The following is a 26493-nucleotide window of genomic DNA, read 5'->3' on the forward strand; positions in this document are numbered from 1 at the left end:
TGATACATTTTATTAATTTCTAGTCTACAGATATTAGATATATTAGACATATACAAGTATAAATTACTACTATATTATGCTCTATTTTAACGTATGCATAATGGTACTATAGTATAAAATAGTATAAACACGTTTAATGGTTCATTTAGAGACACATTGTCTTTATGGCTCCATCGTGAGTTCTTCTATAGCCATGAGTGCAATATTCAGGCAGTAATACGGAATCTATTTCATGAGCCACTCCACTCCTGTTTATAATATCACACTTCACAAGTTTAGCGTCATTTACCTGAAGAATAAAATTTTTTTACACGGTGAATTTTTTATACCTTTCAAAAACTACGAGAACTGTCTTACCAATACTTTATCATTCTTTCTTACAACATTCACAGTATTTTCTTTAGTTTTTACTGTGTACTGAAGGTCAGGCTTAAAACTTTCAGAAATCATCATATTATCTACGATATGATTTTTAACTGTCTGAAAAAATGTATAAATAATATTAGAAATAATACAATTTCTTACGAAACCAATAGTACCTTCGCTAAATAACTATTGTCTTCCATCAGCTTTTTAAGTTTTACGTTTCCTAGACGTCTGAATGCGTTATCCGAAGGGATGAAGTATGTACAGGAGGAATTAACGCGCTTAAATTGATCGTAAATTTGTGGTTGAACACCCTTAATCCTTTCCATTGCATCCAGCCAGATACTGCAATAATATTATGTTATACAAGAAAATAGTATTGTAATAATTCTGATAATGCGGGAACTACCTGAAATTGCCCTCTCTCCTTAAAATATAGTCTAAAGACTCTTCAACAGGGTGCAAGACGTGACTAATGACGTGTAGCACACCATTGCTACATCCCTTATTAGCTTTTACTATTAATGCATTCTCTATTCCAAAGTTTCCTCGGTATACTTGGAAACGCAAGGGGATTCCTACTTCAAGGGTCCTAGCTACCTGTAATAAATTGCATTTTGAACTAAATGTCACTAAGAAGATATTAAAGTACCTAACAAGTTTGCGTACAACATACATACTTGATTACTACTAATTTCGTCTGTAAAATATGTTCCCGTGACAATATGATTCAAAACAAAAGTCCGAGCGTTTTTTTCGTTTCTTTGCAATTCTGTAAGTTGCTGATTGGATAAAGCTACAAAAAGAGAAGTTCGATATTACAGATGCATAACTTTTTGTTTAAAAATAAAGAATTTTAAACACTTACAATACATTGCCATTTCAGAAGGAACAAACATCGTAAAATGTTTTAAGCTCCTTAGAGTTTCTTCTAATCGAGCAATCTTAATTATTTTTAGGAATGTAAATAGTCCTTCTTCTTTTACCAAATCTAGAATCGTTTTTGCTGAAAAAAATAAAAATCGATAGATAAAAGTCTTTAATTTTTTGTTTAAGTAAAATTTAAGTACCTTGATCTGGAAGTAATACGCGATCGAGAATATACAATAGCCCATTCTTGCCATGGTACATCTCACTTTTTAGGTTTGCATGGTCCACTATGGCTCCATGAGGCCCACAATTTAGCGTGAGGTCCTGTTGTTGCATCGTGGTCGCGTGGTACTCCGAAATTATGTTTGGTACACACACAGGATGTGTAACAATATGATGTGCAATTAGTGCTAGAAGAAAAATGTATTATATAAACGATAAAAAAATTGTTTTTAAAATAATTTGAATACCATTCAAAGAGTCTGGATTTGCCAACATATTGTTTAATTGCTCTTTGGGAATCTCACGAAAAGCATCATCGGTAGGCGCAAAAATTGTACAAGGTGTTTCACTAAATCTAATTCTGTTTGCTAATTCACTGTTTTTGAGGGCCTTCATAAATATTTCGAATCTACCATCCCTCGCTGCTAACTCGATTATATCAGAATTTCGTGTCAAAGCAAGATCCAACACCCCATCAATTACATGTACAACGCCATTAGTGGCAATTTGATCCTTGCGAATAATACGATAGCAATTTATCGTTTCCATCTGTGCAACAAATGAAATAATTAAGCAACATTCATCGTTAAATTCAAACTCACTTATGTTATGTAACAGCTTACTTACGCCACTAGAAAATTTATTAATTCGCAAAACGTTGTCCCCTAACTTTGATGACACCAAAAGATTTGCTTGCCACTGGGTTGATAGCACACGTTTGTCTATTATATGGTTTGCGATCAAATTTATGTACCTATCACCATCAAGCAGCCACTCTGGCAAGATACCTTTCATCCTTAAGTAAGTCTGAAAAGGATTCAGGGACGCTGAAGCATAGTTACAGTTACGTTAAATTGATGCAAATGGAACCTACGTCGAAAGCTTCATCGGAAGGAACGAACAACGTTAGAGGAGGACCATTCCTTAATTCTTCCGCTAAACTTGACGTTTCTATTAATCTGGCGAACTTTGTGGAACCTACACGTCGCGTTGTCTCGATGATATTAACCAGTGGTTTTACTGAAAAATTGAATGAAGGTATCAATCAAGAACGTGAGAACGTATAGATAGGACAGTAAGGATGCACTACCTCCCACACACCCAGGGTACCCAGTGACTCTGTAATATCCAGCACAACATTCGTATCTTACAAATCTGCAAACCAAATATAAGTCCTAAAGTATTCACAAAGAGTACGAGTACGTATTAAAGCTGACGCGAAATCATGCTTACGTCTGCTTGCCACAAATTTTGCGCGGATTCCACTGTTCACTTTCGGTGTAATAAGTGTAATTTATATCATCATTTACTTCTACTGCGCACATATTGGGTCTAGAATAAAATATGGTAAGCATATATTTGCTTGCTTAAATTTGAAAATGCACGCGAGCAAGTTCGAATACTTACCCTTGTCTCTGGTTGTAAGTGTTCTCCAGATTCCACCATGATCCTCTTCGATTGGCATAAACCGTCCCTAGCGTGGCTAACAATACTGATATTTTTATTATCATCGTTTCAACTATATTTTCAATAAAAGCACGGGAGCTGTGAAACGAGGTAATCTAACTCGAACGAGCAAAGAACTTTGAAATGTTTCAATCTCCGAGGATTCTGCTTTTAAGGGCTGCGTTCCTCTGCCCCATCTTGATATACGCGTCTGTTGAAATGGTCATCGATGTTATCTGTTTGAGCTGGCATTGAGGAATGCAACGTGTCACGTTGCGTTTCCTTTATCGTTTTTCGCGAATCATCTTTGCTCGGCAGATGTATTTGGCATCTGGACAGAATTCCGCAACGATGTTTCATGTGGTTCTAAATTTTGCTATATGCCCCATTATTTTCTCCTACATTAAAGAAAAAATATATGTGCGTATGTTACTATAAAAAAAAGTAAGTGACCTTGAAATGTCATTGACTATTTGTTTTGCAAACTCTTCATGCCCCTTTTATAAATTTGTTCGGTCCCCATAAGCTCAATTTAAGATATTGGACTAGATGAACGCAAAACACACTCAGCGTCCCATCGACACAAGAGGCGACTTATTCTCATATTGCACGTCTGCACGATCCACCGTGAACTCGATATTAGAGCACATATAGTCACTCATAACCATGATTACTGGAGGAATTAGGTTACCTCCCAACGGATATACAAAGGGGCCCTACAAATTGGCCTGTATCCTACATGCTTTCAAAATAATCCACTATGAGCGTTCCAATTACAATCTACATCTCTGATGAAGGTATCAGAAAGAAAATCAATGATCACTTGTGGATTCAATAACAGAATTTGCGGCATACGTGTGCAGCTGTACTAATTTGATAAGCGTGTTTCGTGCATCAACGAAACAATGCCAGTCACTGTTACAAGATCCACGGAAACGTGCATTCATCGTTTTGTATGTTGGCCAAGGCTGTAGACAGTAGCTTCCTTGCTCAAGTCCATTTCTAACAAAGGGAACCTAGAAGCGCATCCCATACCTTGACGTAATCGTAATTTATTTTCCAGGCTTCAGTGGTGTGTAAATTACGATATTGTCTTCCAGACGATAGGGCGTCTCTCCTAAACGAGACTTGCAGACAGTGCTTAAGTGCCATTTACGCCCACAACCCCGCTTTTCTGTCGGGTCACAATTAGCTTGTTATTATTTAATGATTTCCTTCAGTGACCCATTAGACAACTCTTATTTCCCTCCAACAAAAGTTTGTTCAAACAAGTACGTAAAATGTTGACACAGATCTCAAATGGAGTCGGGACCATTCTAGTCCACTCGACTGCACTCAGTCTCCGCAAGCAGCAAATACATCATATCGTTCTACATTTTAATCATTCCGTGGGGGTTTGCGCGTCAAGGGATGAACCGTTCGAGTTCTCCATTTAGAGCAATTTAGCCGATGCCGTGGATCCAATAGACACGGGTCTATTTCTACGAAACGGACTCGTGTGGTACACATTTTTCTCCCTTCTGCTTATTCAGTGCCGTGCGACCCGTTGTGATGAGTGCCCTCTTCCTGTAGCCAGCCGTCTCTTTCGCTCCCTGACCTGTCTCCCTTTTCTCTTTCGGTGTCCACCCCCCGCCCTCTCCCGTGCTCTAATCAGCTTCCTGGATGGGGCACATTATCTACGTGATGGCAGATCGTAACTACGCGATACCAAGCCAAGTCCCGGAGTTTCGATCATACGGTAGTCACTCGGCAGTCCATCGCGCGGAAAAGACCCGCCAAGATCCGCGGTTACGGATGTCACTTAGATCGTTATACGATTCCGTGGTATCAGTGCAGTGATCCTGGAACGGTGCATCGGTTACCGCAAACGCAGGTGTGACCTCCTTTGGGGGATCTGTCCTTCTGTATCTTGGTGTTGCTTTTCCAACGTGCCCTCGACTATTCGTTATTCATTTGCAAGGTCGTGCACGAAGAAAATATAGAAAATAGAAAAGTAGAATTTAGGATCTGGTAATTCATAGCGATCTGTACGGTGAACGATTTTGCGAATACAGATGTCACGGCGGTGAAGACCGCGGAATGGTAGAAAACGCGTGCACTGTGATCTTCCTCATGCCCAGAGGAAGACTCTTCAGAAATTCTTAAAACGGGGTGTTCCAAATCAGCCACAATGACGCTGGGCCAACGTATATCTGGAGCAGTTGCTGTCCTCAGGGGCACTTCGGAAATCAAGGAAACTCCTTCGTAAGATTCGGGAACTTCTACCTTTTTCTCAGCCACTTTTTCCTTTTACCTGGAATCATTTCCAGGTCATGCTCCGACGAGATCGAGAAAATTACAACCGAGGACGAGGTCAAAGCGCGTCCCGAGATGACGCCGCTCGACAGATTGCAAATAGTTAGCAATAACCATACGTTTTTTAATGAATTTTCCTTGGTTGCTTCTTACTAACATCATTCGCGTGATGTTTGAATCTGAACATAGGTGGTGGACTGGATAGGGGATAATATGCTTCTGGTCTTTACGATCGCTGGCGTTTTGGTGGGTCTTATACTTGGATTTCTTGGTCGATTAGCCAATCCTACGCCACAGTTCATTAACTTCGTCAATTTTCCTGGAGAACTCCTTATGCGACTGTTGAAGATGTTTGTCTTACCGCTCATTGTTTCTTCGCTTATCTCTGGTGATTATGCATCGCTCTGACTGACAGTACAGAATAAAACTCTGCATGCTATAGATTCTTAAGATTTCTTTTCCCCTAGGAATGGCACAGTTGGATGCTAGAAGCTCGGGAAGAATGGGATTCAGAGCGTTAACGTATTACACCATAACAACCATTCTGGCGGCCATAATTGGTATCATCATGGTGTTAATGATCCATCCAGGTGATCCTAGGATTAAGTCCACTATTACCACACCAAAGACAGATGACACGAGGGTTTCCGCGCTGGATGCTATTCTTGACATAATTAGGTACGAAGAACTTCTAAGAAACAACGTCGACGACTACCAATGAGATCAATATCGATTCCAGGAACATGATGCCTGAGAACTTGGTGCAGGCCTGCTTTCAGCAAGCGCAAACCACTTACGTCAAGAAGAAAGTGGTAGTCATGGGTAATATGAATCAAAGCGATTACATCCTAGAGCCGACGTTGGTATACAAGGACGGGACAAACGTGATGGGAATGATAATGTTCTGTATCACGTTCGGCCTAGTCGCGGGACAAATCGGTCCCCGAGGAAAATTGATGGTCGACTTCTTCGTGGTGCTGAACGACATTATCATGAAACTCGTCAGCATCGTTGTGATGTGGTGAGCGATCGAGTCACAACTTACTTTCACGCTACGTCCGATTTGTGATTAGACGAAGAAGTCTAATGTCACGCAGGTACTCCCCGTTCGGGATCATGTGTCTGATAGCGGGCAAGATAATGTCGATCAACAATCTGGCGGCAACTGCACAGATGTTGGGTCTGTACATGGTCACGGTTGTCCTGGGCTTACTGATTCACGCTATAATCACCCTGCCGCTGATATTCTGGTTCATAACTAGACAGAATCCTGCCGTGTTCTTCAGAGGCATGATGCAAGCTTGGGTTACAGCTTTGGGAACAGCGTCGAGGTGAAGATCAATCTTTCTTGACGAGTAATTCATTGAAAATCGTATAATTCAGGCTTACGGTGGTTTCAGCGCTGCAACTTTGCCCATAACTTTCCGCTGTCTCGAAGAAAATAATAAAATCGACCCGCGAGTAACGCGATTCGTAGTATCGGTGGGAGCTACGGTGAACATGGATGGTACAGCTCTTTATGAGGCTGTCGCTGCGATTTTTATAGCCCAAATGAATGGCATCTCGATGGGATTGGGAGAAGTTATAACAGTCAGGTTTGTATAATTCAGTAAAAAATTTGTAGGTAAATCCAACATTTTATTTACATTCCTCTTTATTTCCACAGTCTCACAGCTACCCTGGCGAGTATAGGGGCTGCAAGTATTCCCAGTTCTGCTCTGATTACGATGTTGATCGTACTCACAGCTTTGGGCCTGCCAGTAAACGACGTTTCGTTGCTTTTCGCAGTAGATTGGTTGCTGTAAGTTTAGATCAATAGGTTGGCACTTATTAAGGTCAATTAGTTAGCGTAACTAATATTTTGCGAAATTTTTAAAGGGACCGGATCAGGACTTCGATAAATGTTCTGGGTGATGGATACGGAGCGGGAATAGTTTATCACTTGAGCAAAGACGAGCTGGATAAGATGGATCAAGAACGGAAATTAGAAGGCCTCGAAAAGGGAACACCTCTCGAAGATATCTCGGAGAGTTGTCGGCGCGACAGTGCACCTGCTCCCGAGGAAAGTTCCGAAACGAAGATCTGATTCGCAAGGCCATTGACCTTCTTTCATGCACTTTTTCCCCCGACTTCTTAAACAGTAATATAAAAGAGAACTGTGCCTAGCCACGCGGCTGGCCAAATTAAAATTATTGCCACGGCATGTGACGCAATTGGTAGGAACGAAACTTTATTCTTTCACTGCCAGAAAAGTTTTCAAAACTCATGCTCGAATGAACAGCATTTGATACATTGTAACTTAATCATTGATAATAATGCCATAGGAACATTGACGAAGGCTCTTACCAAACGTTGTAATAAAAATGTGAGCATGTCGAGTACAAATATCGGTATATGTATAGATTGTTAATCGCTTATTCACAGTGTAATAGAAGTTATATTGTACAGAGAAATAAATGTAAGTAGTTGTTTTTTGAATTTATAGTGTTTCATTTGTTACGAAATAAATATGTCATTTATTAATTTGACCAGTCAAATAAGAAATTTAAAATGTGTTATAATAATATTTTTAATATTTCAGAAATCTGTTCACTGATTTGTTTAACATTAGATGAGTTATGTCTGGATGAAAGATAGAATTTTATAATACTTTGTATACATGGTTTGAGTACTGTATCTTGTTATTTATTGTATTTACATGAACAAAGAAATAAATATAAATTCAAGAATGTTTATTACAATCATTTATATTCTTATGAAATATAATAATGGACAAGATCAGGCTACTGAAACTGTGGAATAGTTGTATTTTTGAAAGAGTGTTCTATATACATACATGTACAATACATCACGCAGTGCTTCTTCAACAATATTATTACTCTGGCTAGTAACTTGCAGTTGTTTGTGATATAATTAATTAATTAACGACATACCTATTTAGTTAAAAAATATAAATTCTTAAATCTAAATATCCTTTGGATCAGTAGACATGTACCATACCATATAAAAATCTGACATCCAATTAAGGAAAATATACAAATGAATATACGTTTGCATAGCATTCTATTTTTATGATTAAATACAAGTATTTAATATTTTAAAAGGATACGTCCAAAACAACACATATGTCTGTTCCAGCATTATGATGGTTTCTATTAAGGAAAATATTTATAAACCGTTAACTACAATTATTTAGAATAATATAAAGGATACAAAAAGTCCTCCAAAAAATCCACTTGTCAAAAGATTTCGTCTGCTTATAAAGTACTTCTTCCATTGACCCCCAGCTTTCAATAATAACATTGCCTATTGGAAATATTACTTGAAGTTCAACAATTCACAGAGGAAGATTGTTTTTTAGAACTCTTCTTACCCATAATCCAAATACTGCAAAAATGTAGAAACCAAACCCATATAAACCTGTCAACCCTAGTAAACCAGCCGTGCCACCAGACAAAGCTGCCATCGATATCCTACAGTACTCCACTACAGCTGCATTGTTTACAACAGCTGCTTCACTGTAGGCAATAATCTCTAAAAGAATAATTAATTTTAATTCTCCTATTCACCTAATAGTATTCTTCGAAATGGTCAAACGGCGTCTAGGTTATAGAATAGGTTATTCGACTTATAAGATAACGAAAAAAAATTACGAAATATCATAAAATATAATCTTTATATAAATTACAGATTAAATTTTTCTTACTATAAAAGTGTATATGCTATATCATTACATGAAAACATAACCTACGAGGAAAATTAAAAGCGTTGATGATACGAACTTTCAACCATAAGGTAGGAAGCATGCCAATTATTATATTGTTACTTACCTCCCTTTTCTTGCTCCGTTTTAATTTTTCCCAGCATTATCGTACTTTTATGAATAGCAATGCACAATTTACACAATTTAACCTAACAAAACATTCGTTGATGATTATGTATATACAGTGACTTTGTGTATACGCTTCTGTCGGCTGCTCTTGTCAATGCGCGTTGCAATGTGCCATCTAGGCTAAAGAGTAGGTATACTCGAACTAAAATTTTGCAAGATAAGATTTTTTTTAAATATTTTGAATATCGTGTTCGGTGTTTTAAAAGTGTTGCGTGACGTGAAAATTATATTTTACTTTTTTTTGTTTATTTAATTATTAATTTTATCGATAATTTAACGCGTATAAGGGAACGTTACGTTGGAACACACTTTCCATTCATTGGCGATAGTTTCTTCCAGGGCCGCTGAATCGTATTGGACTACGGACTACGTCAGTCAGATCACATTTTGATTACGTAAGTTCCATTTGATTGAATTTTAAGAAAGCGGAAAATATAAGATCCTTTGTATGACAACTGCTGACCCTTGTAAAAAGTTTGCATGTAAATTGCAGCAGTGCTTAAGAGGTGTGCATGTTTTATATAATTTTGCGACGTATTGCCTACGTATAGGCGAATATGTTTTACCTAACCTTTATCATTGGGTATGAAACTATCACGCATTGAATTTGTTCGGTTTCAGATAATGTTTACCAGCCATCACGTTGTGAGTCTGTTATAGAGGAAATAAGACAGTGTTGCATCGTTCACAAGTCAAAGTCAACGGTTTGTGACGGTATAGATACCTCTAAACGGTACGAGCATAATACTGTGGATTATGTAAGTTTAATAAATTTTTATTTCATGAGTTGTCTGTTACGTAGAACATTTATGAATTTTCATCGTTTGGTGTTAATTCAGAGAAAAGCACAAAAATAAAATCATGTTTGGACAACCACTACCATTGAAGGTTGGGCACGCAATAATGGTACTTATTGTCGTGGGATCCCTATATATTACGAAAAGTGTTCCTCCAAAAAAATAATGCAGTTTAAAAGTACATAGTAAATTCATGTATTAATATGCAATAAATAATGTAATCTGTTGATACATTAAAAAAATGGAAGTTGTGAAAAAAGCTAAGGCGCGATTTAGAAAGTATCCAGTTCTTGTTGCTCAGTGCCATGAATCCGGGGCCAAATATGCAGCATGCGTGTTAGCAAAATCTAATTTACAAAAACATGATTGTGAAAGTGAATTCAATGAGTTTAAAACTTGTTTAGCTAAAGCTGCTGCAAAAAATAATACTAGGTTGTAGAGGATAGGATTGCATTATCAGTTCTTAATTATTTGTTATATATGTTTATATCGCAAAAAATGGATAAGTTATCCTTTGAAGCACATTGTTCATTAGCCTTTTTCTTTAGAATATCCTTAGTACTTTATTCAAATTTTCATGATAAAACCTTTAAAGTTCCATATACTGATGTGGATTACAAAGTATTTACTGATGCTGCAAGACACATGGTAGAAGGAAGATCTCCATTTGAGAGAGATACTTACCGTTATACACCATTACTAGCATTGCTTTTAACACCAAATATCTTTCTAAATGAAAATTGTGGGAAAATTTTATTTTCTTGTGTTGATATTTTAATAGCAATTTTGATCAAAAGAATTGTAGCACGACAAAATTGCAACAAAAAATTGCAACATGCTTGTGCCTTAATATGGCTATATAATCCCTTTACAATTGTTATTTCAACCAGAGGAAATGCAGATTCAGTGGCAGTCCTTTTAGTTATGTTAACTTTGGATCTATTTCAGCAAAATAAATTTATTCTAGCTGGTTTATTACATGCTGTTTCAGTTCATTTTAGATTATATCCAATTGTGTTTAGCATACCTATGTACTTTTCTCTTAATGAGAAAAATACTTTAATACCAAATAAAAACCAGCTGAAATTGGTACTTAGTTGTGTATCTTTGATCACTTTTTTAACTGTTATTAATTATTATTTCTATGGATATAAGTACGTTTATGAAAGTCTTATTTATCACATGATACGTAAGGATACCAAGCATAACTTTTCAGTTTATTTTTATATGTTATATTTATCTGCTAATCATCCACCTAATATTATTCAAAAAATATTGATTCTTTTACCACAATTGATGTTGCTACTTTTATTGTCATATAAATTTTCAAGGAAGTCTGAGCTACCATTTGCAATGTTTACACAAGCTATGGTAATGGTAACATACAATCCGGTATTAACATCCCAATATTTTTTTTGGTATTTATCTCTTCTACCATTGTGTCTCCCACGTATTGGATTAAGCAGTACTAGATCATTGTCTTTATGCTTTATTTGGATCTTGAGTCAGGGTCTTTGGTTATTGGCTGCTTATTTTCTAGAATTTCAAGGTCTAAATACTTTCACACTCATTTGGATTTCTAGTATATTATTTTTCGCTGTTAACGTGAAAATATTGAGCGATATCATTGCATATTATAAGTACTAGGCAAGGGACAATTTAACTCAAATAATTCACTTATGAGTTGATTTACTAAGTTGAATATTTTTTGAAAATAATGTCATAATTGTTAGTATTTACCCATATTTATAATCGATTGACTGTAATTTTTGCAAGGGGAAATTATTGAATAAAGTTTTGTGAAAAATATACAGCCGTGTATTTCACTGTCAAAAATCACAAAACTGAAAACTCAGCACTTTCCTCGATCCTATCCGTACTCTCACAACTCCTGAATTTTGGTAAACCTTAGTTGATAGAGTGACGGTGGTGGAATAATTAAAGAAACGATAATGATTCTTAATTTTATTCTTGCAGGAATACAAAATACTTATTTACAGATGGTTTCGTAAAGTAATAGTGGTAGATTCTTAAAAGGAATGTAGATATAGTAATAATAATACAATAATAGTAAATCTTAATGTAGTAATCTAGATCAATTGTGAGCAAGAGCATCCTTTGGATCATCTTCAGAAATATTTCTCGTCGTTTTTATTTCTAAGCTGCTAATGTGATGATTATTATTGGGACATTCCTCGTCGTATTGTACGAGAATGCTTCTCACAATTTCTGACGACACCACTCAAACGATAATTTAATTCGATTTAAGAATACTAAAAAATATTCACGTACTATCGATATCGTTCACCGAACGATCGAATATCGGTATAAAAATGAAGGGAAAAAAATGGTTCCGATACGATACGCGTATGATCGCTTTATCGAAAGTCTTAAAAGAAACCGAACGACGTGTCACGAAATGGCCCAATATCGATACACGAATGAAAAAGGAGAAACTCAGTGGTACTGTTCGTACAACTATAGGTCACCACGGCAGACGATGCAACATATAAAAATAGCATTATTTTCTTTCATTGCTTTTGTTACAGTTTATTGAACTGTGTGCTATGTGAAATAATCTATCATTTCCGTTCCTTTTTTTTTTAATTTCCCTCGAGATGAACGAAATAGTCGATCTTCGTCACCGAACGATAATTTTCGGCACGGGCAAGTCACTCGACAATAAGAAGTAACGGAAGAAGCGATAATTTCTGGGCCTTGTGGCGCATTCATTTGAACCGTGCGCCCTAACGATCCCAAATAGTCGAACTTTGAGCTCCGTCTCTATTCCGGTGCCGCAAGGTCCAGAAGCTGTCTCGAATTGAATCACGTTATCGAGAAACAATGATCGTCGCCACGACAAGATCATACGAGGATGATTGCGTCGTCTAGATAGAAAGACAGTTTTGCATCTCCGAGACGAAAAGAAACGCGAATAGAATACATACTCCGGGCACGCGAGAGAGTCCCTTATTACCCGGAGGATGAAGCACGTGGCGCGACAGCTTGCTCGTTTTCGCGCGGAACGAGTGCCGCGGCACGAGAGATCGTATTCGCGAGAAGTGCATTTACGGGGCTGCAAAAGCGATAATACGTTCCGATGTAGCTTTGTAACGGTGCACCACGCGTATGGAAAAACGCGAAATGACTTTCGATATTGCACGACGGCCTTCCTGTATCTATTTCTAAGGAATGCGAGCAACGTTCCGGCTGAAGCCGATCCACTTGTTCCTTCTTCGCCCCCGCACGTCGGGAGACATTTATCCTACCGTTATTATCGTCGCGTCTTTTCTTTCTGCTTCTCTTGTATTACCTAAAAGTTGTTATACTCGAAAATGGAAACCAAAACGACGACACGACGAAAAGCCCGTGATGAGGCGTGACGAGGACTGCGTCCTCGTTTTATGAGAAATGAGAGGGAGCGATATGGATATTGCCGCGTGAGGGGGTGTGCAGAGGGGTTGGGAAAACGTGAGACTGCGGGAGCTATTATATGGCAAAGATTTAATAAAATATGATAACAGCGATGATACACATTACACTGTACGGAGAGATATAAAATAAACGGCACTGGCTGCTTAATAATTAGCATGTAAACCAATTAACTATAAATAATAATAATAATTAATGTTATTATGATGCATGATGGATGAGTGATTCCTGTAGAACGAAATGTACAGCTTAAGTATAAAATTCGATCGCGCTGTTTACGGATACACAACAGAAACTTATCTAGTAAAAATTTATATCGTTATCTCGTGTAAATAATATGCGTATAATAATGACAATAATAATAAAAATAATAATAATAATAATAAAAGGAAAGGGAGAATAATTAAAGCACTCGGTGCAACGCGAATGATCGCGCTGGGCTTACACGACATAAACTCAATTAATATACACAACATTAAAATAAACATTCTCTTTGGTCTCGTCGTTTCTTTTCTTCTTTTTCTTCGTCTCGTTTTTGTTGCGAAAAAGAAAGAAAGAAAAGGAACGTGTCTCGTCTCGTAAAATTTAATCCTCTGAGCACGGGGAACAAAATTTAAAAAACAGGCAAAATGAAAAGCGATAAAATTCGATGAGAGCGAGTGGAGGGCTAGAGGGAGGGGATGAAAGGCGCAAAAACGGGAAAGCCGACTTTATCGCGCACGTATAAGCACGATACGCTGGTAAGGGCACGCATTTAATGTTTATCGACTGCCGCGACACGGAAAACTCGAAAAACTGACATTATTCTTCTCTTTTTCTTTTTTTTCTGCTTTGTACTTAAATCCTTACGGCGTGCGCGTCAGCGCACATTGCAATGCGACCAAAACGAGCCCGAGCAACCCGATCGGTGGGGATGAATATAAATGCGAATCGAGACGTTAGCTATGCTCGGAATAAAAGGGGATTGTTGGCACACTGTCGAAGGGGGTAGAGATTTTGTGCTGCGTTCGATTCTCAATCAGAAATAATTTCCGCGCGTCTCTTTCACTCTCACACTCTCGCGTCGCATTCGTACTGTTTCACTCGGCCATTATCTAGATTCCTCTCGTTCTCGCTAAACGGAAGATCTTTTACGCGAACGATGCATGGTCGCGGGCGTCAATTTCGGCCGATCTCTCACGTTACAGGTACATGCAAGGAATTCGCGATCGAATTGCACAACCGAGCTGATACTGAGAGGAGCGATCGAGACTCCTCGCGCGACTTTAACGACCGACATTTATCTATCTTCTATTGAACGATAAAAAAAGGGTGTCATTTCCTGATAAATTGACGGTTCTCGCGTTAGAACGAAACTGGATGGGCCGTCGGAATAATGGCGTTATTCTTTGCGTTTCTTCGGTCGCCACGGTCGCCCGGCACACGAGAACGTAACTGCGAAATTCCCGTATTGGGTTCCGCGGCGATACAACCCTGTCGGGCAGCACGATAGAAAAATTCGATCATCGATTGAAACCAAAAACCAGATATCGGCGACTCTTCCTACCCTTCGCTCTTCGCACGGAGATCCTGAAAGTATCTAGCTAAACATTCCGTAGGCTATGATACAAAGTAATGTACACTAAAAAGGATGATTCACTGTTCGAATCTCTAGAGTGAAATATTTACATTGGGTTCTTGCCTCCCTTTCCATTAGTTTTTGAATGCTATTCCGTGCGCGTTTATTCGATCGATCGATACGAAATCAACGACGTTAACTCTGTTCTTTACGATTAACCGGTCAAGTGTCAGCGAAAACAGTCTCCCGGGCGATAAGAAAAATCGATCGAGTAGAAAAAGGTTGCGGTTTAAAGGGCGGCGGGCTCGCGTTACCGAGGGCGCGTAAACGGTTCGGTAAAAAGTAGTTATCAAACATGAGGGTTGGGGGGTTGGGGGACAGGGAGAATAGCGTTTCGGCAAACTTCCGCCGCGGCTCGATCCGCGAACTTTGCCAATTCGACGCGCGATAGTATCCGGGACGTACCGTTCGCAACAAAAGTTCTTGCATTGATCGTGTTACGGGAATTTCCCTCCCTTCGTTGTGTTTCTTTCGGATCGAGTTACGTTTCCATTCGGTTAATTTGCTTTTCGCGACCGTCGACGTGTTTCTCGTCGCCCTTGCGTCTCCTGTCGCGTCTCCAACAATTAGCGCACGCATTATCGCGGTAATTGCCCATTGTGGCCGTGCTTTACGCGAGCTTTCGCAGCGAAATGAATTCCTCCGAAAAGTTTCGACCTCCTCCCCCGCCCTGCCGCGGTTCTTCAAAGTTGCGCGCGTCAGGCTTCGTTAGCCGGCCGGCTGTAGCAAGAAACCTTGTTGTACCCCCTACGTAATTGAAATTCCATTGTGCGCGATTTAATTACGCCGCGATTCTTTGCATCCAGGAGCTGGGTCCGCGAGTGGCGCGACTCTACGCGGAATAGCGTCGAGAAGGAGAAGAAGGGTGAAAAAACGACGGAAAAGTGATGGTAATAACGAGCCCCATTTCCGTAATATCATCTCACTAGGGATATTGCGAACGTTTCTAATTATTACTATGACCGTTCTGTCGTCCACCTTTCTTCTCGGAATTTCAAATCGCGCGACTCGCGCTTCCCTGCTCCTTTGATCGTCGAAAGAGTACTCAATTTCACGCGGTGATACAGTCTTCTCTATGTTTCCCTTTTTAAGAAAATGGGACAGTTCTATCGTACTGAAGATGAATCGATAGTTGGAGTGCGTTTAATTTCGCGATTTTATTTTAGGGTCGATATCGTAAGGAAAAAGTGTTCTCGTGAATTGTTCCCAAGCGTCGTCATTCGAGACGTTTGCGAAAATCAGATAAGTTAACTTACGTCACGATTATCAAAATTATTGGTCGAGATTACTACACAACACGGTGTACGTACGGTTCGAGAGTTTTTGTAAAAACGTAACAAGATGTGTTCTGGGTAACTGATTCGTTTTGTCTTCTCCCTTCGGGTTTTGTATAAACAATAGTGGTTGGTTGAGGAGAACCGCAAAATTAATAGTAGAAAAACGTCGTTTCGTCCAAATTCCGAGTGCGATTCGATCGGGAGCGGGATGGTCGTTCCGATGTAAAGTCCGCTTCGCTACGGAACGATCATTCCTTTCTCTTCAGCCCTTGCGATACTCGTGCAGCAGTGATCGTGAGATTTTCAGATATTCCTCACTTAATTGTACAAACGACACGCCGATATTTAAAGATTTGCAACGATTCGCATGAATTCCTTTTCACTGGCTGCGCGTCACGCGTCGTACGCGCGTTCTGAGAAAAAAGCTTAACATCGAGAAAAATATGGGGGTATATATCATATGTATATATATATATATGTATCTCCTACACGTCGCTCAGTCGAATTTGAAATAGTTTCACGTTTGGTGATCGATGCGACGCGTTTAACGTAGTTTCATGAATAGCACGCGAAAAAATGTTCATTTCCTAAAAAGTCACTTTCCGTTTCACGAATGGGAAAGGGGGGGCGTTGGGGGTGGGTGGGTGTGAGACGACTCGATCGTTTTTAATGCGCGCGCACACACACGTTATCGGGATCACCGTCTGATTTATGATTCTTCTCGACGACCGGTTGGTTTTTGTTCTCTTTTCCTTCATCTCGCGTTTTACGATCAGAGCCGTGCGTCAAAATGTTATTTACATGGCGAACAATTCTATGGCACATCCCTGCGAATTGAAAGCGTTTTTTCCCATCCTCTACGTACGGGGGTGCCCCGATTAAATCACGAAATGTGCCTCGACGTGTCACGCCGAAGGAATAAAAACGATCGAGTCGACGGATAAACTTTGCGAAATAGTAGTAATAGGCCATAATCCCTAGTCGTAAAGTATGAAATGTATCAACAAATTTGAAAAACTTCCCTCGCTCACCCGATTAGGCAATATTTAATCTATCTTTCTCTCCCTCTCTCTCTCTTTCTCTTTCTCTCTTTCTCTCTCTCTCTCTCTCTCGCTCTCTAAGTTTTTCATTTTAAATCATTCGCTAGAGGACTCGTTAGATTGCCTAAGAATTTTGCGTTTTGCAACACAGCGTGACCGAGCCGCTGCCTCGAGGCTTCCTCGTCGTATCGCGGTGGCAAGGAGCGATCTCGAGCGCGTGTCGCGCGAATATAAACTTTCAATGAGAAAACAACGACGTCAGGAATTGCACGAAAGGAAATGATTGCACTATAGAAAAATAAACTATTCGAAGATACGTACATATATATATTTACACTCTTCCCAGCGAGCTTCTTTAGGCTAGGCGAAGAGCAGCTTCGCGGGAAGAGGCTCGCGCGATACGGGCACGGTTCGCACGCGACGATCGACGCGGACGAGGAGGAAACCACGGGCTGGCTCTTATTCCTTTCCTTGACTAAAGGCGAAGAAATCGATATAATTTAATTAATAATTGACAGATAACCAATTAATACGTATAGGATGGCCCGTCGGCAAGAAGGCGTAAATTCCTAAGGTTCAAACGACATAAACTTTTCTAATTTTAACATCGCCCCGGGCCATCCAGTACATTGATTGTAATTACTTCTCGCAGTATACTTCGTTAACCTACATTTTTAATAATAGAAATCATGTATCTGTATGTATAGAATCTCTCTGTCGGCATGGCCTCGTGTCGTTTGTGAATGTCGTGTATGCAATCGTTTCTTCGAATACGCTCTATAGAGTGAACAAGAGTTTTCCCCGTGATGTATACGTGTGTTCTGCGTCTTCTCTTCTCTTCGTTAAATCTGTACAGTTCTGAATTCCACCAAGCAATTATAGATTTACATGTTAAGTGTAAGATGCACGCGCGCATGCGTGACTGCTGCGTAACTGACCTAGTAGCCGCGCACGCGCGCTAAAAAAGTTCGTTTGCGCGCTTCGAATGAAAATTTCGAAAAATCTTTTTGTCTCTCTCTCCCTCTCATGTACACACACACACACTCATGCTCTCTCGCTTTTAAATAGTTAACAGTAACATCAGCATGAACATTGTACAGAGTGATTGATGTACAATAAGCTGGACTTCCGGTGGACAGTTCTCGTGTTCGAAGGAGGAACACCGTCGACGAGGCTGGTCGACGTCGCAGCGGGAAGAGCGCACGATCGAACGATATTAGTCGAAGATGCTTACGAGTACGATTAATACTACACTGTATAATCTCGTTCACATCGATCACGTTCTCCTCGATGCGACGTTGCTAGCGCGAGCGAAGGAACTGATCGTTTCATGGGACGACAGATTGTGATGGTGCACGATCGATCGTGGAATGTGAGAACGAGTCTTCAATAGGAAGGAAGTGTACGAATACTGATTTTTTTCGATCTTCGACAACAGGTTCGCGGCCCTCGGGGGGAACTGTCCGCCATGAAGCGCCTCGCGTAAAACCGGATATGCACAATAGTGTTCTTTTTCTTCACAGTTACAAAACTAACTAAATCTTACGAGATACGGTGAGCAATAATTCCAGTTTATGTACAGAAATTATGTTACAAGACGTTACAGTATAAAGATATCCCTCTGACAATAGAAACGTATATTCGTTCTCCTAGCTCTGAACGCGCGACGATCATCGTCAGTCGTTTCACCCCTTCCGTCGTCACTAACACGCTCGTCTATGCTCTTTCTATTCCGCTGATCACCGACGCGTCACGCGAGTACGGGCCAGTCCGTAGTGTGCAGCCTTCTCTTTCGAAATCGTTTTTAATAATTGATAGGCTACCCTGTTTCGTTATCGTAATCAATTGTATTCTCTTCGCTGTACACCATCGCGACGTGAATCAGTGAACATATTTCTCTGTTTTCTATTTTCTTCATATTTTACCGCGCTTATTAGACCCGAGGCCGTTCCATAGGTCATTGTCGAGGAAACATTGTCTGTATCCATTTTTAACCCCTGTGTCCTCGTCCATGAACTACAGATATCGCGAACGAATGAAAAATGAATCATATCCCCGAGAGAAATGAAAAATATTTGAATAACGAGCGTAATTAAGCGAATACTCCTCAACAGTTTTAAGTCGCGCTCTCATCTCTTCGAAACGAAACGCGCACGACAAATTTCACCTAACACACTGCTTCCTCCGACCTTTCGATAGTTCGTTCGTTAATATCGTTAAAGTATTATTTACACGAAGCCGTTCCACCCGCGAACGAGCTTATTTCAATAGAGTTTTCCTCTGGTAGCGCCACCAAACTATAGGCCCTATGTTCATATTGACAACAGGTGTATAATATTTATATATTTATATATATATATATATACCTAATCATTTTAGCTATCTATTTTACAAACATCGGCCTGCAAACGTCGAACGTTTCGTCGATCTCTTCACGGACGCGCGTTCGTTCGTAACCGATTGCTCGGACCGGAAGTAGACGCGAGATCGCGAAAGATCTTGTTAAACAAGACCCTCGGGATTTCGTTCGTTCTCGTCTAGTGCGCTTGCTTGCAAATATTGCGCGAGATCTAGCTTCTCCTTCTCCTACGAATTAACAAAAAAAAAGGCAGCCTGACACGGTAACGTCGAAGTAGCAGCCGAGACGTTGCCTCTTTATCTAGTCGGACACCCGTCTGCATATCACATATTCAAAAAGCGAAACGTGCTAGGAAGCTCGCTATCGTCGTCGTTGCACACGATCGGCCGATAGTTTCGCATTCCGTCAACCCGACGCTTTCCACAGTAAGTAGACTGCTACTGCGACTGCACGACGATCCGCGACGAGATTCGATTCCCGTGTTCGTTCCATCGAGTTCGAATTCTTTAAATGCTTATCGAGATCTAAATTATGCGAATAAAAAGATTGTCGATACCGAGTGGTCTGTCCTCGTTCCGAAGAGCCCCTTCGATTTACGAACCCAACCACCGTCCTTCGTCCTCGCGAACCTCCGAGACAACCATTTTCCTCAATCGTCGTTGTCCCCATTTTTGCCCTCGTTCGAGCTTGATCCTGCCCAGAGCCAGGGCCGAGCGTATTGCTTTGACTTTCATGATGATACCTTATGCTGGACCTTCAATCTCGTTTCAGCCACGCTCGGCAACCAGATGATAGAGAAGAATCTACACTGTTCCCCTGTCGAGACGAAGGAACCTCCTCACTCTCCGTTCAGTCTTCTTAAAATGGAATCACCGCGTCGTAAACATCGATCTCTATCTCTCCCAATGAATTAGAAGGGTACAGTTGTCCACATCTAATCCAGCTCAAGCCTTTCCTCGAAGTCGGCCAAGAGATGTACGAGTTCTTCTGAAGTTTACTGCTCGATCTTCAGTCTCCATATCGGTCGTTCTGCCAACAGGTGCGATGAGTACTTCTCGTTTTTTGCCGACCGACGCTCGACGCGTTAGCCTTATGCGTCACGGTTAAAGTTGCCCAGTGAGTCTTGCCTCGCGGTCATTCATCGAATAATCGTGGCATCAATTCCTTCGTAAGCAGGAACATCTCGTAAACCTCGCTGACCGGCCACACTCGTCTTCTGGTGTATCCTCTTGGGCATCGTCTTCAAGACGTCATCCCCTGCATACGTTTTCCTTTTGGCCAACAGTTTCGGCGCGACCTCGGGGCCAGTGTACTTCACAAGCTCTTGCGGTTCTTCCGTCGTTCGAACTTCTCGCGGCGCCCTGTAAGGCTTCTCCCAAGAGTCACGGACGACTTGATCTTCCCCTTGAACGCTTGGACCATGAGGAATCATAGCACTCCGAGACTGTAGCTCCAACCTCTCCGAAGGATACCCTCGAACCATAGAGGATTTGCGTAGCTGCTGCTCGACACTGACGTGATGACGTTGCTCCAAGAGTTCTCGGTGATCCCTGCTAGCTCTTCGCAACTGTCGAAGCACCAGCTCGATGTACTTCAGTGCCTCGCCGTTCTCTGGTATTCGCTGGGCCCGTCCTTTAGCCCTAAGCTTTTTTCCATTCTCGTCTGGCAACCTTGGTTCTCCAAGCAGTCGTTCGACCTCTGGCACGTGTGCGATCATGGAAGCTCGTCGAACGGTATCACGACGTTCCAATTCAACACTTTGGCGACTTTGGCGACGATGGCTCCTCGTTAGCGAGTCCATGAGAAACGCGTCGCGTGGCTTCAACGTATTCGAGCGAATGCTCGTGTACAGAGCCTCCCCGAGGGCTCGTCGATGGTCGAAGGCGGTACTAGTTAGGCCCGAACGTCGATGGTTCTAGTTCGGATAGACCCCCTGGCCTCATACGTGCGTCGCTAACGTTCCGACCGCCGAGGTGCGCTTTACCGTCGCGACGCCTCCATTAGGACCACCTGTGATGTAGTGCGCTGAGAGTGGAGCCTGAAGATGATAGATGTAATGCAAACTTAATGTTGTTAGGTGGTTTTTAGTGTTTAGGTTATGCTCTTATACTTAAGTTTATGATTACTGACGTGATTCATGGTTTAACAAAGCTTAGTGTACAGTAGAACATCGAAGATAAACCCCTAGATTTTATTAGTATCATGATTCGAGTTCTAGTATCACTTCAGCTGTACTGTTATCATTAATACAGTAGATAATATAGAAAGTAGTCACTCAAGGTTCTACTGCAGCCCATATTAACATAGATTTTAATTATACCACGACTCACATTACATACAGTTTTACGACCTCCTACTTTTCTTTATTACTCAAGAACTGTGATATATGAGATGAAAGACGCGAATGATTCATCGATTCGATTAGATCAATTCCGCGGTGCAACTATCTCTAACAGAGATTTGCATGAACTAGTTCAGGTGAGCGTAGGAATGTACCTGAGATGTCGTAACTACGTCGCGGAATTTGACACACATTCGCTGTCATTGTACTAACCTGCGGTCCAGCGCCGTTCAAGGTATTCAAGCTATTCATTCTCATTGCTTGAGTGTAAGGAGGTGGTGCCGGTGTTACTCCCGGCACAGCCGTGTGCGGCGCGTGTCTCAGCTGCTCCGCCGCTGACATTCTATTGTTCCGCAGAAAAGAAACAATCAGAACGATTTCTCGCGGGATAGCCACGGATCTGTGTTACGGATATTACGAGAGGGGACGCGTCTGGAAAACGCGATATCACGAGACGCTCGGGTCAGATACTCCCGATTAATATTGAAACACAACCGAGCCCGTTTCAATTCGAGATCATAAATATTCACGGAGGGCGATTCATAATTTACACGGAATATAATTAATCCGTAGGAACGATTGCATCCTGCTTGGTAAATCCGTTGATCAATAGGTCGTAAATATTGTAACCAGAGATGGACTCAAGACGCAGCACCGCTTCCTACTGTGTTAAATCTCGAATCGTTTTAAATATTCGAAGTCAGGAGTTCTTCAGTCTCTTGAAAGTTTCGTAGCTTTTGAATATTTTGAAAGTTTTAATCCTTGAATACGGTATAATTCCTATTCATCTATCACGGACCCTGCACTTGTTAGCGGTCCATGGCGACTAGTGAAATTTATGTGTAAGATAAAATAAGGGAGCTAGGTCCTTTGCTTTCTAAATTACCACACGCTATTTTTGTCATTCGTTTATAGAAATATATATGAATGAACTAATCTGTCTCTATAAATCGTTACCCTATTAAATTTATCACGACTTCAGAATATTCAAATACCTCTAAGTCCTTCAGGAAACCCACGAATTTCTGACCTCGAAGGATATTTTCAACAATTCAAATCCTCTAAATTTCTTCCAAAAGCTTGAAAACAAAGAACACTATTCCAAAAGATTCACGTCACGCCTCTTCCACCCCTTCGACTACAATTGAATCTTCTTCGCGGACCGCGTTCCTCTGTAGGATTACCAGCGCCGAAAACACAATTACAGTTGGTCAAAGGTTTCGCCTCTATTATACCGTGTCGAACCAGATTGCGGGTGCTCGATGACACAAGGCGGCGTGAGTGTTCCATTGATACTCTAGGAAGTCCTGGTAACTTTACCTGAGGTAGGGGTTTCCATACGTTGCGGAGAAACGCGGGTCGATCGCAGGGGTCGTTTGCGGCGTGGAACTGCCCAAATTCGCGGAACTCAGGCCGATCTTCTTTGAGGCGAGGATGCCGCCCGACGGTATCCTGCTTAAGGATTCTCTAGACGCGCCCACCCCTTGCGTCGTAGGCGGCATGTAGTCGCGGGTGTAGTCTACGTATGGCACGTAACCGTTATTGTTACTACCGTCCTATAACAGAGAACGGAATCGGTGGAAATGTTAGCGACAAATGCTGGTTATCTCGTTACAGTTAGCCGTTTTTCTAAACAGCCCGTTTCGGGGATCAAATGGCCCGGGAGGAATTGAATACACTTCCTGTTCGCGTTCCGTCATACATACGTATTCCCCGTTCTTTCCCCGTCCCTTTTAATAAGTAAACTTCTTCGAATAAATTGACGAAACGCGAGAACCGAAATATGTAAACTACACGGAAGAGAAATTAATCCCTCCGGGCACGACATCGGCGCACTGCACCAACTTTAATGCAGGGTCGACGTTGGTGCAGCACTGTGACCAGGAAAGTCCCCTGTGCGCTCTGAAATTATGTCTCGTTCAAGTTAAAATGAAATTCCCTTTTGAAGCGTCATGCTGCCTCTGTTGATTAAAAAATCTGATACTTTCTGTTCTGAAAAAATGATAGTTCACGTTTTTAAGGGTAATATAGGAAGATGTTGTGGGTATGTCACTTGAAGCTTATATGATAAGTGTCAATGTTGAAATATACTTACGTTATTTTTCGGTGGGAACGAGGGTTCCGTGTAATCGGCGCTGTAACGATAGCCCAAAGGATTCGGGACGGGACCAGCCAGTGCCAAAGCATTGACACCCCTCGTGCTTCCTTCGCCCTCGCTGTCAAGTGCTGTCACACTTTCCGCGTTGCTGACACTCGATCCCGCTCGTATATCCGCTTTGACATCCGAGAGGTTGCTGCTTCTGTCACTTTCTCGATATCGATCCGCGTTCGAGTCTGTTTCTTCTGTCGGCCGATAAAAAATACCATCTCGAGTTAAGATGATATTCCTTTGCCGATAAAAAAATGCAGCTTGCGTCTCTAGTCTCGGATCAAACCATAACACTCAGTAGAGTGTTATGGTTCAGTTTGATAGTATATCAAACTGAAATATTGAACAACCGGAAGAATGGGGCCAGTTAAAAAAAAAAAAAGTATAACAATATACAGATTTTACCTACTGAGATAGGTAACTGCGCTTGTACCAGCGTTAGATTCACAAACCATGAAACTGCAAACAGCCCGGTGAACGTACAAATTGCTAATAAATAATAAATTCAATTGGCACAACCAGTCAGATACAATTCATTGAAATAACAACGTGGGTCACGTCGACTACGCCCTACCATTCGAGGATTAAACACAATGTATCAGGGCTCGTTTGCATTCAATAACCTATCCTTCATCCGTGGAACGTTTTTCCGCATCGTTAACGATAGATACCGAACGATAACGCTCATGTCTCTTGTACGGAAGGAACGTTACCACGGGTGGAATTACGAAATTACGAGTCACGAGCGAGCAGTAAGGGAAAAAAAGCACGGTGGAAAAGCGCTGCTTGCCTAATGGCATTATAATTCATTCGAACATGATATTCCACTCACGCATATCAGTCTCCTGGGTCTGGGCTGTCCTCGGCCGCGGCTGCTTGATGCGGTCGCGACACTGTAGAATTAGTATAATGATCACGCCAATCAGGATCACGCAGACGACCAATCCGCCGATGATGAGGATCAGTTGCCAATCGACTGGAATCAACGCTAAGCGTCACGACTGGTTAAAATCTCGAGTATTTAGCTCGACGAGTGAAATGTCATTATTTTTTCGCCGTCTTTCTTTTCCCTGTATTTCCAAAATAAACGTTGCCACGGGGAAAATAAAATTCGAGAACGCGAGTGCGAGCGACTGTTTAACGAGGCGGGTTAAATTTTACGAAGTGCACGCAAAATGCGCGTGGACCACGCTCGCGTATCGGTTAATTGAATCCCATAGAATTTACGACGTTGCGCGCCCATCGGCCGATGAAACTTTATGGAATCAGCCGTTGAATCGCAGGCTGCTTTGAAAGGATTGGTCGAACACTTTGGGTATACACTTTGCCTATTAAAACAATTTTCAATTACCCCAGGCGGTGTTGGCAAGCCATTTAACTCTAATAATTCTCGGCAAACCTTTCAAAACAGCGAAGAATTATCCTATTATTCTGTATTAAAAATCGCGCACGACAAATCCGCTTCGCAATTAACCAATGAAACGGCTCAAACACTGAATCGACTTTACAAAAGAATACAGTATCAGTGCGATGGCTTCCGCCGTCTGGATTCCACTGTTACGTTTTCATTTCCCCGTCAAAGATACAAACGTCACAAGCAGCGAACGATATCGAAGTGCAGTGACAACCGTATTGGCGAAAGCTTTTTTGGAAACCTTGACGTTGATTCGCGTCTGATGGTTTCTTCGTCGCTCCGAGCGCTTCCGGGCGAAGAGCCCGACAATTTCGAGTGCGATAGCAGCTACCACACGCGGAAAAACCGCGACGTCGCGGGGCGAGGGGCGAAATACAGTGGAAAAGGTCGTTCATAATGGATATGAACTTACTGTGTGCCGTCAGCTTGATTATGACGGAATCCGTGCCGAAGCTATTCGTGACCGTGCAGTTGTAATCCCCGAAGTACGTGGATATGGGATCGAGTAGCGTGACAGTGCTGACGACCCTCTCGGCGGTGTATTCCTCCTGAACGTAGAAAGCCGTATTGTTCGACGAGAAATTGAGCTCGCGACCGGCGAAGCTCCATACCACCGAGTCCGCTTTTGGCACAGATATCGCGGTACACTTCACCTGCGAAATCGAGGAGGAACAGTCGAATGAAAAAAGGCCTCTGGTTGCCCCCTTCGCGTGTCGAAGTACACACCGACCCGATGTACACACTCTGTGCCCTCTTTTTAAATCGCTGTTGGCGTTCATCGACGGACAAAAAAGCGAGGGGAAGATAGGAAAACAAGGGGCACAGAGAGAAACAGGGGAGAAAAAAGGAACGCGAGATCGCGGCTCGTCGATGCCCACTCTATCCGTGTCTACGGATGCTCCATTGCCGAACTGACCTAGATTGCAATATAGACAGAAATATATCCACTGGGCCACGTTCTACGTCGAACCATTC

The 26493-nt window shown here is 41.5% G+C and overlaps 7 protein-coding genes across 8 annotated transcripts in view; 4 read left to right on the forward strand and 3 right to left on the reverse strand.

Moving 5' to 3' along the window:
- Positions 1-3: 3 nt before the first annotated feature.
- On the reverse strand, positions 4-2969 carry LOC143180109 (transforming growth factor-beta-induced protein ig-h3). The gene is made up of 13 exons (XM_076379643.1): positions 2866-2969; positions 2692-2790; positions 2549-2613; positions 2333-2478; positions 2086-2265; positions 1707-2007; positions 1437-1646; positions 1235-1372; positions 1047-1162; positions 776-966; positions 540-711; positions 358-480; positions 4-289 (listed from the first exon to the last, which is right to left on the reverse strand). The coding sequence occupies exons 1-13, from the start codon at positions 2967-2969 to the stop codon at positions 146-148; spliced, it is 1989 nt and encodes a 662-aa protein (XP_076235758.1). The 3' UTR covers positions 4-145.
- Positions 2970-4650: 1681 nt separating this feature from the next.
- Eaat-2 (excitatory amino acid transporter 2) lies at positions 4651-7572 on the forward strand. 2 transcript variants are annotated; one of them, XM_076379818.1, is made up of 10 exons: positions 4651-4777; positions 4959-5148; positions 5214-5301; positions 5389-5587; positions 5667-5877; positions 5939-6220; positions 6297-6530; positions 6600-6794; positions 6866-7000; positions 7078-7572. In XM_076379818.1, exons 2-10 carry the CDS (start codon positions 5075-5077, stop codon positions 7283-7285), a joined length of 1626 nt encoding a protein of 541 aa, XP_076235933.1. In that variant the 5' UTR covers positions 4651-4777; positions 4959-5074; the 3' UTR covers positions 7286-7572. The 2 variants fall into 2 exon arrangements, with proteins under 2 accessions (XP_076235933.1, XP_076235932.1); XM_076379817.1 differs by having other exon boundaries at positions 4677-4864.
- A 414-nt stretch (positions 7573-7986) lies between these two features.
- Positions 7987-9436, reverse strand: Emc6 (ER membrane protein complex subunit 6). The gene is made up of 5 exons (XM_076379820.1): positions 9030-9436; positions 8573-8733; positions 8413-8505; positions 8309-8328; positions 7987-8210 (listed from the first exon to the last, which is right to left on the reverse strand). The coding sequence occupies exons 1-5, from the start codon at positions 9064-9066 to the stop codon at positions 8180-8182; spliced, it is 342 nt and encodes a 113-aa protein (XP_076235935.1). The 5' UTR covers positions 9067-9436; the 3' UTR covers positions 7987-8179.
- Positions 9437-9476: 40 nt separating this feature from the next.
- LOC143180238 (cx9C motif-containing protein 4) lies at positions 9477-10070 on the forward strand. The gene is made up of 3 exons (XM_076379821.1): positions 9477-9597; positions 9713-9849; positions 9931-10070. The coding sequence occupies exons 1-3, from the start codon at positions 9540-9542 to the stop codon at positions 9946-9948; spliced, it is 213 nt and encodes a 70-aa protein (XP_076235936.1). The 5' UTR covers positions 9477-9539; the 3' UTR covers positions 9949-10070.
- Positions 10071-10129: 59 nt separating this feature from the next.
- Positions 10130-10412, forward strand: LOC143180239 (uncharacterized). The gene has a single exon (XM_076379822.1). The coding sequence runs from the start codon at positions 10130-10132 to the stop codon at positions 10325-10327; it is 198 nt and encodes a 65-aa protein (XP_076235937.1). The 3' UTR covers positions 10328-10412.
- LOC143180236 (GPI alpha-1,4-mannosyltransferase I, catalytic subunit-like) lies at positions 10369-11691 on the forward strand. The gene has a single exon (XM_076379819.1). It carries the CDS (start codon positions 10369-10371, stop codon positions 11533-11535), a length of 1167 nt encoding a protein of 388 aa, XP_076235934.1. The 3' UTR covers positions 11536-11691.
- A 9862-nt stretch (positions 11692-21553) lies between these two features.
- LOC143180611 (irregular chiasm C-roughest protein) overlaps positions 21554-26493 on the reverse strand; it is a 132738-nt gene continuing 127798 nt past the window's right edge. The window contains exons 8-13 of the mRNA XM_076380468.1: positions 25931-26171; positions 24937-25080; positions 24051-24298; positions 23276-23511; positions 22169-22298; positions 21554-21652 (exon numbers count right to left, since the gene is read on the reverse strand). Coding sequence (XP_076236583.1) covers positions 21554-21652; positions 22169-22298; positions 23276-23511; positions 24051-24298; positions 24937-25080; positions 25931-26171 — 1098 coding nt within the window. The remainder of the gene's footprint in view (positions 21653-22168; positions 22299-23275; positions 23512-24050; positions 24299-24936; positions 25081-25930; positions 26172-26493) is intronic.

The sequence above is a fragment of the Calliopsis andreniformis genome, chromosome 6 (assembly GCF_051401765.1).
Source record: "Calliopsis andreniformis isolate RMS-2024a chromosome 6, iyCalAndr_principal, whole genome shotgun sequence".
Lineage (NCBI taxonomy): Eukaryota > Metazoa > Arthropoda > Insecta > Hymenoptera > Andrenidae > Calliopsis > Calliopsis andreniformis.

Bases quoted from the DNA above. Each gene is read 5' to 3' on its own strand.
- LOC143180109 (XM_076379643.1), bottom strand. From the start codon at position 2,969: ATGATAATAAAAATATCAGTATTGTTAGCCACGCTAGGGACGGTTTAT. The intron at 2,791-2,865 runs GTAAGTATTCGA...ATTTTATTCTAG, and splicing joins ACTTACAACCAGAGACAAGG to ACCCAATATGTGCGCAGTAG. The intron at 2,266-2,332 runs GTAGGTTCCATT...AATCCTTTTCAG, and splicing joins CTTCCGATGAAGCTTTCGAC to ACTTACTTAAGGATGAAAGG.
- Eaat-2 (XM_076379818.1), top strand. From the start codon at position 5,075: ATGACGCTGGGCCAACGTATATCTGGAGCAGTTGCTGTCCTCAGGGGC. The intron at 5,878-5,938 runs GTACGAAGAACT...TATCGATTCCAG, and splicing joins GCTATTCTTGACATAATTAG to GAACATGATGCCTGAGAACT. The intron at 7,001-7,077 runs GTAAGTTTAGAT...AAATTTTTAAAG, and splicing joins TTCGCAGTAGATTGGTTGCT to GGACCGGATCAGGACTTCGA.
- Emc6 (XM_076379820.1), bottom strand. From the start codon at position 9,066: ATGCTGGGAAAAATTAAAACGGAGCAAGAAAAGGGAG. The intron at 8,734-9,029 runs GTAAGTAACAAT...TTATTCTTTTAG, and splicing joins AACGGAGCAAGAAAAGGGAG to AGATTATTGCCTACAGTGAA. The intron at 8,506-8,572 runs GTAAGAAGAGTT...TATTTCCAATAG, and splicing joins TTGCAGTATTTGGATTATGG to GCAATGTTATTATTGAAAGC.
- LOC143180238 (XM_076379821.1), top strand. From the start codon at position 9,540: ATGACAACTGCTGACCCTTGTAAAAAGTTTGCATGTAAATTGCAGCAG. The intron at 9,598-9,712 runs GTGTGCATGTTT...GTTCGGTTTCAG, and splicing joins ATTGCAGCAGTGCTTAAGAG to ATAATGTTTACCAGCCATCA.
- LOC143180239 (XM_076379822.1), top strand. From the start codon at position 10,130: ATGGAAGTTGTGAAAAAAGCTAAGGCGCGATTTAGAAAGTATCCAGTT.
- LOC143180236 (XM_076379819.1), top strand. From the start codon at position 10,369: ATGTTTATATCGCAAAAAATGGATAAGTTATCCTTTGAAGCACATTGT.